General features: G+C 48.5%; 1 protein-coding gene across 3 annotated transcripts in view; it reads right to left on the reverse strand.

Moving 5' to 3' along the window:
- Nucleotides 1-738: 738 nt before the first annotated feature.
- Nucleotides 739-13,636, reverse strand: part of Snrk (SNF related kinase) — a 55,376-nt gene continuing 42,478 nt past the window's right edge. For 2 of the 3 annotated variants that reach the window (XM_048334708.1, XM_048334709.1), the window contains exon 7: nt 9,494-13,275. In XM_048334708.1, the coding sequence (XP_048190665.1) occupies nt 12,033-13,275 (1,243 nt within the window). In that variant the 3' untranslated portion in view covers nt 9,494-12,032. Of the gene's footprint in view, nt 752-9,493; nt 13,276-13,636 lie in introns of those variants that run through there. The other variant, XR_007209230.1, reaches the window with a different exon arrangement.

Consider the following 13,636-nt stretch of genomic DNA (forward strand, 5'->3'; position numbering starts at 1 on the left):
GGGCCTCCCTTCCCAGCCCAGGTTCCATGGAAAATCAGTCGCGGTGGGGCCTCTTGCTTCCCCCCTGTGCTCCCAGATGCAGCCTGAGGCCTTCTGCATCCTAGACCCCAAGTGGAGAGCCTGGGGGTCCAATGAAGCCGGCTGGAGGTCCTGGGGCGAGGGAGGAGAGGAGCCTGTCAACCCATGAACCCGCTTGGTCCAGGAACCCAAGTGCTCAGTGTTGGCCTCTGAGGACTTGTGTTCAAAGCCAGCCCCGGGGCTGGGAATATGGCCTAGTGGCAAGAGAGCTTGCCTCATATACATGAGGCCCTGGGTTCGATTCCCCAGCACCACATATACAGAAAACGGCCAGAAGTGGCGCTGTGACTCAAGTGGCAGAGTGCTAGCCTTGAGCAAAAAGAAGCCAGGGACAGTGCTCAGGCCCTGAGTCCAAGGCCCAGGACTGGCAAAACAAAGCCAGCCCCGGAGACTCCTTTTATTTTATTTTTTTGTGAAGAAATTTATTTTGACTTGATAATTGAATACATCTGGATTATATGTGACACACGCACACACATATACAGCAGGACAATTCAGGTTAACTTTCATATCAGCTTAAATATTTATTTCTTTGTGATAAGCACATTTAAAACCATTTACTGCCCATTTTTGAAGTAGATAAAGTATTACTAAAATATTGTAAACCATTACTTTGCTGTAGTATTTCAATCACATTCACCATGCATCACACTCTCCTTTTGCTCTCCTGCTCCTTACCCCTTTTCTTTTTTGGCCAGTCCTGGGACTTGAACTTAGGGCCTGGGCTCTTTTTGCTCAAGGCTAGCACTTGACTATTTGAGCCACAGTGCCACTTCTGGCCTTTTCTGTATGTGGTGCCGAGGAATCAAACCCAGGGCTTCATGCATGCTCAGTAAGCACTCTACCACTAAGCCACCTTCCCAACCTCTCCCCCTCCAATTCTGCCACAGTTACTTTTCTATTCCTTGTGGGGTGTGTGTGTGTGTGTGTGTGTGTGTGTGTGTGTGTGTGTGTGTGTGCGTGCGCGCGCGCGCACTGCCCTGTATTAGAAATAATCCAAAAATTCATCTCATAGTCAAATAAATGTGGTTATAAACAGATGACTAAAGCTGTGCTACAGCTAACAATGGAGGACCACTACGGGATGAGGAAGGGACGATCACTGATGTACATGGTGATCTGAAGTGAAAAATATTAAGTGAAAGAAAAACCAGAGAGAAACTGGCGCCATGGTAGGCACCGGTGGCTCGTACCCCAAATCACAGCTCCTTGGGAGACAACTGACAACAGGTTGATCACCCTTTAAACCAGCACAGGCAGAAAAGCTTGAGACACCCCATATCCAATTAACCTGCAAAAAAACAACAGGAGGCATGGATCAAGAGGTGAAACACCAGCACTTGAGCAAGAGGGCTGAGAAAGAGCACAAAGTCCTGGGTTCAACACCATATGATTTCATTTATATAAAACTTTAGGGCCAAGCACTGGTCTTTGCTAATACTAGCTACTGAGGAGACTGAGATCTAGAGGATTGTGGTTCAAAGCTAGCCAGCCTAGGTTAGAGAGTCTAGGAAACTTTTTTTCATTTTCATTGTTTTTTTGTTTTTTGCCAGTCCTGGGCCTTGAACTCAGGGCCTGAGCATTATCCTTGGCTTCTTTTTGTTCAAGGCTAGCACTCTACCACTTGGGCCACAGCGCCACTTCCGGCTTTTTCTATATATGTGGTGCTGAGGAATTGAACCTAGGGCTTCATGTATATGAGGCGAGCACTTTACCACTAGGCCATATTCCCAACCCTTTCACTGTTATTATAAAGGTATGTACAGAGGAGTTATGGTCACATAAGTCAGGTAATAAGCACATTTCTTTTTGGACAATGTCTCCCCTTCCCTCCTTCTCTCCCAGTTTTTCCCTGCCCACAAATTGTGTAGTTCACTTTCTACATAGTGTCTGCTCAGTACCTCTGCATTTCTTTCTTTCTTTCTTTCTTTTTTTTTTTTTTTTTTTTTTTGCCAGTCCTGGGCCTTGGACTCAGGACCTGAGCACTGTCCCTGGCTTCTTTCTGCTCAAGGCTAGCACTCTGCCACTTGAGCCACAGCGCCATTTCTGCCATTTTCTGTATATGTGATGCTGGGGAATCGAACCGAGGGCTTCATGTATATGAGGCAAGCGCTCTTGCCACTAGGCCATATCCCCAGCCCCAACCTCTGCATTTCTTCACCCTTTGTTCCTTCTGAATTTTTTTTTCTGGATGGGAGAGGGAGGATTGTATTTCTAGCCACCCTTGTCAAAGTGTAAGCATAGAAGAAGAAAATTTATTTCTGATGTGATCATTTTGTGTGTATGTGTGCTGGTACTGGAACTTGAACTCACGTCCTAGGTGCTGAACTTTAGGGTTTTTTGGTTTGTCAGTGGGCTTGAACTAAGGGCCTCGGTGATGTCCCTAAGCTCTTTTACTGAAGGCTAATCCGCTTTGAGCCACAGCTCCACTTCAGGTTTTCTTCTGGTTTACTGCAGCCCTCATGGAGGGCTGGGAATATGGCCTAGTGGCAAGAGTGCTTGCCTCCTATACATGAAGCCCTGGATTCAATTCCTCAGCACCACATATATAGAAAAGGCCGGAAGTAGTGCTGTGGCTCAAGTGGCAGAGCGCTAGCCTTGAGCAAAAAGAAGCCAGGGACAGTGCGCAGGCCCTGAGTCCAAGGCCCAGAACTGGCAGAAAAAGTAAAAAAAAAAAAAAAAAAAAAAGAGAGAGAGTGTATCATGGACTTTCCAGCCTAGGTTAGCTTTGAACTGCGATCCTGGGATCTCAGCCTCCTGAGTAGTCAGGATGACAGGAGTGAGCCACCAGCACCCAGCCGAACCTTAGTTGTTTTTTGTTTTTGTTTTTAAATTTTAAATCAAGACTAGTGCTCCATCACTTGAGCTACACAGCTCTACTTCCAGCATTTGCTAGTTCACTGGAGAGAAGAGTCACAGTTTTATCTGCTTGAGAAGGCTTCAAAGTGTGAGCCTCAGATCTGAAATGCAGGCTTTCCTCTAAGGGTGGGCCTTTGTTGTTTTTAGTTTTTAATTTTAAACTTGTTATCATAAAGGTGAGGTACAGAGGGGTTCTGGTTCCCTAAGTCAGAGAAAGAGTAGGTTTCCTTTTAGACAATGTCACCCCCTGGTGACCTTTGCTTTGGTTACTTTTCTACCTCACTTCTCTGGGAAAAAGAGTCCTGCAAGATGGTTTTTCTCTCTCCCAGGTTTCCAACAGGCTCTTAATGGAGGCCCCAGTGACTCAAGGCAGGAGAACCACCTGCACTTCCACGTTCTTCCCACAGAGGGCAGCATTGCGTTCCTTCTCCCAGCCAGATGCCTTCCTGGCCTTGCAAAGGACTCCATCTCAAAGCCAAGCAAAAACATAAAACAAAAACCAAACGAGGGAATGGAAGGTGGTGACGGATGGCGTTTCCATGGCAGATCCCATCTTTTAGAGATTTAGGATCCCGATTAAAAGAAACAAAAACAACTTAAGAAGAAAAAGCACACTTTCTGTAAAGAATATCCCACTAGTAAACCGTCCATTGCTGAACATCTAGGTATTATTCAAAGTTCTGCTTTTGGTCCAGTTGGAGATGTAATGTGATCAGAATGGCCCCAGAATATTTCTGCATTTCCATGGTCCTCTACCAGCCCCCAAAATAAAGAAATAAAATGTATGCAATTAATTTCCCTACATCTAAAAATATGTTGTAAATATTTTTATAATATACTATTTTCAGCAACCTGCTTGTTTCCAAGATGGTTGTCATTTTCACACTGTCTCTTCCTATTAAAACTTCAGCTGGAAGATTAAAAAATGACAAATATCTCCTGTAAGTTCCCTAAATTACTTTTCAGATCATTCAAGTACTGCATGCATTGATGCTCGCTGGAAGGCCTCACCCCTGCCAATATCACATATAATCCTAATGTAACCCTACTAGATAAAAGACATAAAGATTTACTGCAGTTTATTGCCCTGGTTTGTTTTTCCCCCTGAGTGTTTAGTTTGGGGAGCCAGGGTGTCATGAGGACAGGTTCTAGGATGTAGCCTACTCTCGTCTCAGACTTGTGATTTTCCAGTCTCAGCCCACCCCACCCCTGCCCCGACTGCTGGGATCAGTCATGAACCACCACACCAGGGACCTGAGTTCTTTATACAGTCACTTATTGGTCCAAGTTCTGCCAAATGCAGTTCAGCAGCAGTTCACCATGACAGAAGTACGAAGAGGCTTAGGCATAGCCATCCTGGGTCCATAGTCCCTTCCTGTCTCCCTGTTGTCAACTCCCACCCCCAGGCAGCCTCTGACAACCACAAATCTACTTCATAGTTCAATTTGGCCTTGAGATGGACTCTCACGTATCATCTTTGGGTCTGGCTTTTTTTTCACAAATGCACCTGGGACTCATCCACGCTGCAAGTGTCAGTTCATCGCCTGGGACTTCTGAGGATGTGTCCACCACACAGGTTCTCCATACACACTTTAATTAGAAACAACAAAGCAGAAAGCCACAGAGCATTGTCATACAGACACTTCTCTTGAAAAAATACCTAGTAGTGTTTGGCTGGGAGGCTGCCAGGTTTATCCTTTTATTTGATAGGCGCACATGAAGAGATTGCCATGTGACCAGGCAAGGGACAGTGATAAGATATAAACAGACACGCCATCCCCTCTCTCAAGGACCTTACTCTTTTTTTTTTTTTTGGCCAGTCCTGGGGCTTGAACTCAGGACCTTAGCACTGTCCCGGGCAGCTTCTTTTTGCTCAAGGCTAGCACTCTACCACTTGAGCTACAGCGCCACTTCTGGCCATTTTCTGTATATGTAGTGCTGGGGAATTGAACCCAGGGCTTCATGTATACGAGGCAAGCACACTACCACTAGTCCATATTCCCAGCCCTCCTCCCCTTTATTTTTATCCAACTGACCAGCAGACCTAGCTACATCCGGAGCACTCAGCTATCATATCTCTCTCTCTATCTATTTATCTATCTATCTACCTATCTATCCATCCATCCATCCATCCCATTGCTTAGAAGGCAGATAAACTGTGTGGCTGGTGTGGGGCGGCAGCACCATAATGTAAACAGGAACTTGACCAAGACTCTCCTCAGCCTTCAGTGACAGCCTCCCAAAATACATGCAGAATCAAAGGCAATGAGCTCTCCAACACCACTTGCTTGCTTGCGCACACACACACTCACACACACACACACACACACAAGCACCACAGTGACAGGCAGGATAATGGTTAGCACTTACCTAAGGTGGGAAGAACTCCACTCAGCAGCTCCACGTGTGCAGCACAGAGGGAAGGAGGGAAGGCTTTGCAGGCTTTGGGGCAGGAAGCACCGGCTGCACTGGGCCCAGAACGGTCTGGATTTTCACCATCACAGTGTGAAGACGAGGCCCAGGAGAGAGGCCACCCCGAGTGCAGAAGAATGTAATTTTCATGAATACAACCATGCAACTTTAAAAAAATTTTTTTTGTGTGCCAGTCCTGGGGCTTGAACTCAGGGCCTGAGCACTGTCCCTGGCTTCTTTTTGTTCAAGGCTAGTACGCCACCACTCGAGCCACAGTGCCACTTCTGGCCATTTTCTATATACGTGGTACTGAGGAATCGAACCCAGGGCTTCATGTATATGAGGTAAGCACTCTTGCCACTAGGCCATATTCCCAGCCCACAACCATGCAACTTTAAATTCGTTCAGTCAGCAGAGGAGGACACGCCTAGGGGTGCCACTGGTCGTATAAAACAGCTATCCAAACTCCCTGGAGTTCAAGGCCCAGGACTGGCAAAAAAAAAAAAAAAAAAAAAAAGAAGAAGAAGCCAGGGACAGTGCTCAGGCCCTGAGTCCAAGGCCCAGGACTGGAAAAAAAAAAAAAAAAAAAGAAAGAAAAAGAAATGTACTCACTGCCTTACATATGAAGCTGTAACCCCTCTGTACTTTACTTTGACAATAAAGGGAAAAAAATAAATGGGAATACACAAAGTTAAAAAAAAATAAGTCTAAATGTGGACCAAAACAAATAAATGAGCCAGGCACCAGTGGCTCACGCCTGTCATCCTAGCTCCTCAGAAGGCTCAGATCTGAGGATCGCAGTTCTAAGCCGCCCAGGCAGGAAAGTCTGTGAGACACTTATGTCCAAATTAAGCACCAAAAAGCCAGAAGTGGCGCTGTGGTTCAAGTGGTAGAGCACCATCCTTGGGACAGCATCAGGCCCTGAGTTTAAGCCCTAATACTTACAAGGAAGGAGGGAGGGAAGGAAAGAAATGAAGGAAATTATAAATATACACGCACAGTATTCTGCCCCTAACTTCAAGTTTAATAAACATACCTGTTTATCAATGTGCGATTGGGAGGACTAGAGGAGGGGGATGGGAAAGGGAAGTCTGGCTGGATAAACCGAAATACTTCATGTCCCTGTGTGAAAATGGACCAGTGAAGCTTGCTGACATGGGTGGGGGGAGGGGGGAGGGATGGAGGATGAAGGAGCTGGGTGGTTAGGGCACAATGCAGATGTAAGGAGCAGTCAGAATGGAGCCTCAGCTACAACCAATTAAGAGGTAAAAAAAATGACAATACAAAGCAACATAGAAGGTTCTCACATTATACATGAAGACAGTCTGATACAGTTAATACAAAATGCAAGGTCTGGGAGCGTGGCTCCAGCGGTAAAGCACCTGCTTAGCAAATACAAGGCCCTGAGTTTAAAAACGGAAAAATAAGGGGTTGGGAACATGGCCTACTGGCAAGAGTGCTTGCCTTGTATACATGAAGCCCATACATTATATATATGTGTATATATATATACATATATATATGGCCAGAAGTGATGTTATGGCTCAAGTGGTAGAGAGCTAGCCTTGAGCAAAAAAGAAGCCAGGGACAGTGCTCAGGCCCTGAGTTCAAGCTCCAGGACTGGCCAAAAAAAAAAAAAAGACATATTTGGCAATGTCTACAAGTACTAAAATATAAAACAATGAGAAAAAAGTTATCAAGTGGCTCTCACCTCACTTAGTGGCTCTTACCTGTAGTTCCAACAACCGTGGAGGTCGTGATCAGGGGGATAGTGGTTCAAAGGCAGCCTGGGCAAGAAGTTTGAAATCTCTTCTCAACCATTAAAAAAAACAAAACTATATATATATATATATATATATATATATATGGTAGCATATGCCTATTATTCCAGCTGTGGCAGGAACCATAAAACAGAAAGAGTGCCAATGACTCAAGCCTGTCATCCTAGCTACTCAGGAGATCTTAGGATGGCAGTTTAAAGCCAGCCCTGGCAGGAAAGTCTGTGAAACTGTGATCTCCAATAAACCACCAGAAAACTGGAAGTGGAATTGTAGCTCAAAGTGGTAAGAGTGCTAACTTTGAGCAGAAGAGCTCAGGGACAGTGGCCAGGCCCAGAGTTCAAGCTCCACGACCATCACCACCACCAACAAAAAGAACCAGTAAAAACTGAGAAAATGTGACCATTAGCAACCAACCTGAACTGAGCAGACAGTCGAGCACACCTCGACAGTCCTCTATTGATCCTTAGCACTAGAAAAGTACCCACCCATATAGGCTGTCTGCTGGGTAAGAAAGGAAGCTCCAACTTAAAAAGACTTGAAAGAAGTTGTGGTTCTGCCATAATCAAACTAGAAGTCAGTAATGGAAACCCTAGGCAAAAAAACAAACAAAAAAAAAAAACCCTCCAAATATTTGAAAGCCAAGTACCTTTCAAAACATACTATTGAGGGTTGTGTATGTGGCTTAGTGGTAGAGTGCTGACTTAGCATGCAGGAAGCCCTGGGTTCAATTCCTCAGTACCACACACACAGAAAAAGCTGGAATTGGAGCACTAGCCATGAGAAGAAAATCTAAGAGAAAGCAGGCCCTGAGTTCAAGCCTCAGGCCTGACACCAAAAAAGGGGGAAGGGTTGGATACATGGCTCAGTTTATGGTAGAGCATTAACCAGTGAGCAAAAGCATCATGTACTGGGTTCAAGTCCCAGTCTCAGACCAAAAAAAAAAATAAAGGAAAAGAAAAAAAAAAGTTAAGATCCTTTGAAAAATAGGAAGGCCAAACAGGTAGCTGGTTCCTGGGAGAGATGCAAGGTAAGCATATTCTGGAGAGGTCTGTGAGGATCAAGAGGTCAAATACTGACAGAATGAATCCTGAGGTTAGTTCCACTCGGGAAGGTTGGTGAAAGAGAAGCTACCAGTTAGAATAAACAGGACAAGGAAAAAATCAAGTTTCCAAGATTGAAAAACTGACCCCAGAGTGGTGATTACCTAGGCTGGTGGGAAGGAAAATGGAGAAAATGAGGGGAAAGGCCAAGTGTGATAATGGCATCTCTAGGGGGAGGGTGGAGGTGAAAATGGACTGTGGTAACTAACACATCAAAAGCCACATTGTAAAACCCATCAAATGGTGTGATTTACAGTGGTCAGTGGTGTGGTGCGTTAACTCTTATACAATAAAGCTATTTGTGGGGCTGGGAATGTGGCTCAGTGGGAGAGTGCTTGCCTAGCATGCATGTAGCCCTGGGTTTGATTCCTCAGCACCACATACACTGAAAAAGTCAGAAGTGGCGCTGTGGTGCACAAAAAGCTCAGGGACAGTGTCCAGGCCCTGATTTCAAGTCCCAGGAATGGCAAGGAAAAAATTAAGCTGGTTTTTTGTTTGTTTTTTTTTGCCAGTCCTGGGGCTTGGACTCAGGGCCTGAGCACTGTCCCTGACTTCTTTTTGCTCAAGGCTAGCACTCTACCACTTGAGCCACAGTGCCCCTTCTGGCTTTTTCTGTGTATGCGGTATGGTAGGCGAGCACTTTACCGCTGAGCCACATTCCCAGCCAAAATAAAGCTGTTTGTTATGATTTTAAAGCACTGAATTTTTCACAGGGAGGTTGTTGCAATAGAACCTCAGTAAAAGCAGTAGCAAGAGCATGATCAGGAGGGGGAAAGGAACAGAGAAATATGAGAGATAGTCACTTCTTTCCTTGGCTGTCTGAAAAGGAATGTGGGCTAGATAAGCTGTCAGTGACAGGGAAAGGAGAGGGTAAGTATAGCAAAGTACTTGTGGAGCCAGAGGGGACAGAAGGGAGGGAGAGGAGGGAGGGCGGGCCTACAGAGGCTCTGATTGCTCAGTTTTCTCAATTTGTATTAGGGAAAGAGAGCAACCAGCAAGTGAGGAGGGTAGCACAGCCAGATAATGACACTGCTTCAGTTTCTTCTAGGTAGGTGGCTTTAAAGAAAGTCCTACACAACACAGGAAGTGTGAAGCATACCTTGTGGGCAGGGTGAGTGGAAAGGAAGAAGGGTCAGGATTGTTCTGTGAGTGGCACTTGTGGTACAGGTGTCAGGGCCTGGGTGTGAGGGTGTGGAAGGCTGGCTGGGCTTCACCAGGCCCAGCTGAGATTGTACAACAAGAAACACAGCATGGGACATGGGGTTATATTGCTGAACACCAATATGTCACTTTATTATTTGGATTATTTCCCCATTTGTCACATACCTGCCAATGTTTACACAAAGAGGGAAAAAGAAGTCAAACAGAATTGGTAGCAACTGACCAAATCAGCTGAGAATTCTGTACCCTCTTAACACTTCCACTCTGACTCAGAGATGCCTTCAATTCATTCTCACGGCTCTCGGTAAAATCCGTGTCGAGATTGTCACATATCTTTAAATACACAGAGAATTGCCAGAAGTACATAATTTTTTATATATATGTACATATATATACACACATACAGAAAAATACAAGACTGGTTCCCCCCCACATACACACAATATTTAATACACTACTGTAACTCTATGCAACTTTTGAAGACAGGTGAAGGGGGTACAAGTATTTAGAGCAAATAAGTCATTTGGTCCAATATTCTCTTAACACGATGGTCTCTCGCTCCCTCCCTCTTACTTGATGACACACTATGACATACAACACATGCCAGTCATCCACTTATCAACAGATGAGTGGAGACACCAGACAGACGCCCACTGGCCCAGAGGGCCCCCAACCACACACCACTAATAAGGCTATGATACAGCTCTGCAGCAGCAATGCAACACTGCTGATCCTAAAGTGAGCACCAGATATACATCTGAATATATAAAAAAAACAACCACCATTGAAAACCAGACACAGATGGGTTAGTTAAAAAGGTGCCATTCCAAGGCTCTACATAATCACAGGAAAAAAGTATGTACATTGCTTGGAAAACAGCTGCAACAAAGAGTTTTATTGCCAATGCCCTTGGTAAAACTTTCTCTCCTATGTTTAATAGGAGATATTATGCTCACTTATCTATGTGAACCGACACATCTTTGATTTCTGGCCCTTTTGTAAGATTTCCCTGCTCAAGAGTTTTCAAGCAAATATGTTCTATGGCTTCACCAACACATCTATTCTCATAGCGTTCGATTATAAACATCACAAGGAACTAGAGCTGTAGCTTCAAACATGTCTAGCTAGCCTAGGTCTAGAAAGTAAAAACTAAGTATATTTCAGTATCATTTTTTTTAACTTGGTATAGTTAGGTATACTGCGAAAGAGTCCTAAGTAAAATACATGAGTAGCAGAGTCAGGGTCATACTTGCAGAAACGTGACTTTGTTGCCCTGCTCATGCTCTGAATTACGTGATGAGGAGCCCCTCAGCCCGAGGCCTCTCTGGCCCAGGAGGGAGGGTTGCACCCAGGGCCTGGCCACGTACTACCGTCAAGGTGGCTGAACCATGCTTTGAAGACCCCTAGGGCACTGCATGAGAAAACCTGCAGCTGGTTGCTTCCAAAACTAGCAATCTGCAAGGCATCACCTCCTACAAGAGTAAATGCCACAAGCGAGGATTATCTGCTCAAAAGTGGTCTCTGTAGAGGGCTTGGATAAGCAAGAGTTCTTTTTATTGTTTGGCAGGAAGGCAAAGTGAACACTTGGGGGAGGAGGGAAGCGTTCAAAGCAGGCTTTGTGCGTTTATATGAATTCTATACTTTCGTGTATAGTTTTCATCAGCCAATTTTCATAGCTGAGCAAAAAGCTTGGAATGGAATGAAGGAAAAAAAAAAAGGTCTAATTTACCAAACTCTTAAACACAGATCCAGCGAGTGTGGCTGGGTTTTCAGGGATGTAGGCTCTGCTGGCGGGTGCGGGTGCTGGACCCAGGAACCCACAAAACCTGCGGGACGGGGGGGGTCCCACCCAGTATCGAGTTCTGTTGGATTAAGATATGTACTCACTTTGTCACACTACAAAAGATTGTCTGCTGTGAAGTCATCACTACAGGGGAAGCTGCCTTATAAATCTATCTCGTCTATTACAAAAACAGGAAAATCTTTTGTTTGTCCGGTGAGATAATAAGAGCCCGAACCGTTTCCACACGACAGCTTGAAACACACAGGTGGGGGACACGGAAAGGCAGCTGCGAACACAGGCCTCATGCGTGTGCGCGCCGGGGGCCTGGGCTGCAGGCCGCTTGGCTTGGGGGGGCCCCAGCCCCGCCCCGCCGGCCTGGGGTCCAGAGTTATTGCTTTGGTCAGTCCCACCTGTGCGCTGCCCTCCCAGCACGGCTGCCGTGACCCGAGGCCGGGACCCAGGAATTTGGATTCTTACAAGGAAACAAATATATTTCTCTCCCCCCGTCCCCCCCCCATCTAGGTTTAAGTGCAGAACATCTGATTGCTAAGTGCTCCTGTTGTAGCAGGTTCTGAATATACATTTAAATTTAATCCTGATCATCATCCACATTAAAATTAAGGTAAAAACGGGACACAGTAGACTTTTCGGCTGAAAAGACATGTCTAGCAGCATGCACAAAGACCATGCATTGTCACACGTCAGGAGAGTGAAGGACGGAGGAGTCCGCAACCGCGCTGCCGCGCTCTCCCGTCCAGCGCGCACAAGGACGAGGACGAGGACCAGGACGAGGAGCGGGGTGGACGTCACGTGGCCAGGCAGCAGGGGCGGCGCGGGGCGGGGCCTGCGCGGTCGCGGTCAGATGACGTGGCAGCAGCTGGCCGGGCTGGGCGCGCACAGCAGGCCCTCCTTGGGGCTGCGCTGGATGTTCACGGAGATGGTCTTCTCGCACAGCGGCAGCTGCAGCACGTTGTTCTTCAGGCTGCGGCTCTGCAGGCCGCCCAGCTCGGCCGAGGTCTCCGAGAAGAAGCGCAGGGCGCCGCCACCTGCGGGCGCCCGGCCCGCGCCGCCCGCGCCCCCGACGCACATCTTCCACGAGGACTTCTCCTGCACCTTGACGCTGGACAGCGCCAGGCCGCGGCGCGGGTCCAGCAGGTAGGGCGCGCCGCCGCGCAGCTGCGAGCCCAGGCACAGCCCTACCAGCTTGAGGCTCTCCACCAGCTCGCCGGGCCCGCGTGCCGCGGCCGGGGCCGGGGCCGGGGCAGAGGCCGAGGAGGGCGCGGGCGGGGCCCCCGCGCAGCGCCGTGCCGAGCCCGTGCCGCCCGCGGGGTTGCCGCTCGTGCCGCCTGCCGCGGGGCCGCCGCCGCCCGCGCCGCGCTCGCCGGGGCTCGTCTTGTCCGCGCCCGCGCCGCCCGCGCCTGGCTTGCCCTGGCCGCCGCCGTCCCCCTCGCTGCCCGGCGGGCCCTCGCTGCTGTCCCGGCGGTGCCACGAGTAGCCGAAGCCGCCGTCTTTGTCGAGCCGCCGCCGGCTCTCCGAGTCGTCGTCGCTGGTCTCGGAGCTGCTGCAGCTGGAGCCGCGGCCCTGGCTTTTCCGGCGGTGGTAGCGCTTGTGCACCGTGCCGGGCGACGCGATGTTCATCTTGAGGCGGCTCAGCTTCGGGGGCAGGTTCTCGTCCATGTCGAACTCGTCGTCCGACTCGCCCTCCTCGAAGATCTGGTTGAGCACCGGCGCGCTCTTGCGCGACGTCAGTCGGTTAGTCACCGACGGCTTCCGGCGCAGGACCACCTGCGTGGACAGGGACATGGGTTTCTTGTCCTCCTCGTCCTCCTCTTCGTCCTCCTCCACCCGGAACAGGCACTTGCGGCCGCCGGGCACCGGCTGCAGGCTGCTGGGCGGCGCGGCAGCCAGCGCGGGGCCCGCCAGCTCCGGGAGCTCGTCCTTCTTGGCCGGGTCTGGGCACAGGCCTTTGCTCCGGTGGCCGTTGAGCACGCCGTCCCCGGCCCGCGTGGGGGGCTGGGGGACCGGCGCGTGGGACAGCGGCGTGGCCGTGAGGTCGTCTTCCAGGTCCTGGGGCACGTCGATTTTGGTTGGCCACGACTGCCTGCGTAACAAGAGATGGGGGGGGGGGGGAAGGGCCATGTGGTAAACACACATGCGCTCCGCACCCCCGATCCGCCCGCCGGTGTGCGAGGCCAAGCACACTTATTCCAAGAGGGTGCAAAACGCTTGGCATGCATTTAGATCATGGACAGAGAATGGACTTGGGAAGGAGATGTCTAAGTGGCATATAAAAATCTCTTCTCTAAAGAAAAGAAGTCACCTTTGAGTTAGTGGACAGTTTGAAATGTCCGCACAAGATCATGGGGAGGAAACACTAGTAATATTCAAACTCGCAGTTCTCTTCTCCCACCTGGAGGCACCCAAAAGTGACCAAAAAGAAAATACCGCTTTGATGGAGACCA

Source organism: Perognathus longimembris, chromosome 26 (genome assembly GCF_023159225.1).
Source record: "Perognathus longimembris pacificus isolate PPM17 chromosome 26, ASM2315922v1, whole genome shotgun sequence".
NCBI lineage: Eukaryota > Metazoa > Chordata > Mammalia > Rodentia > Heteromyidae > Perognathus > Perognathus longimembris.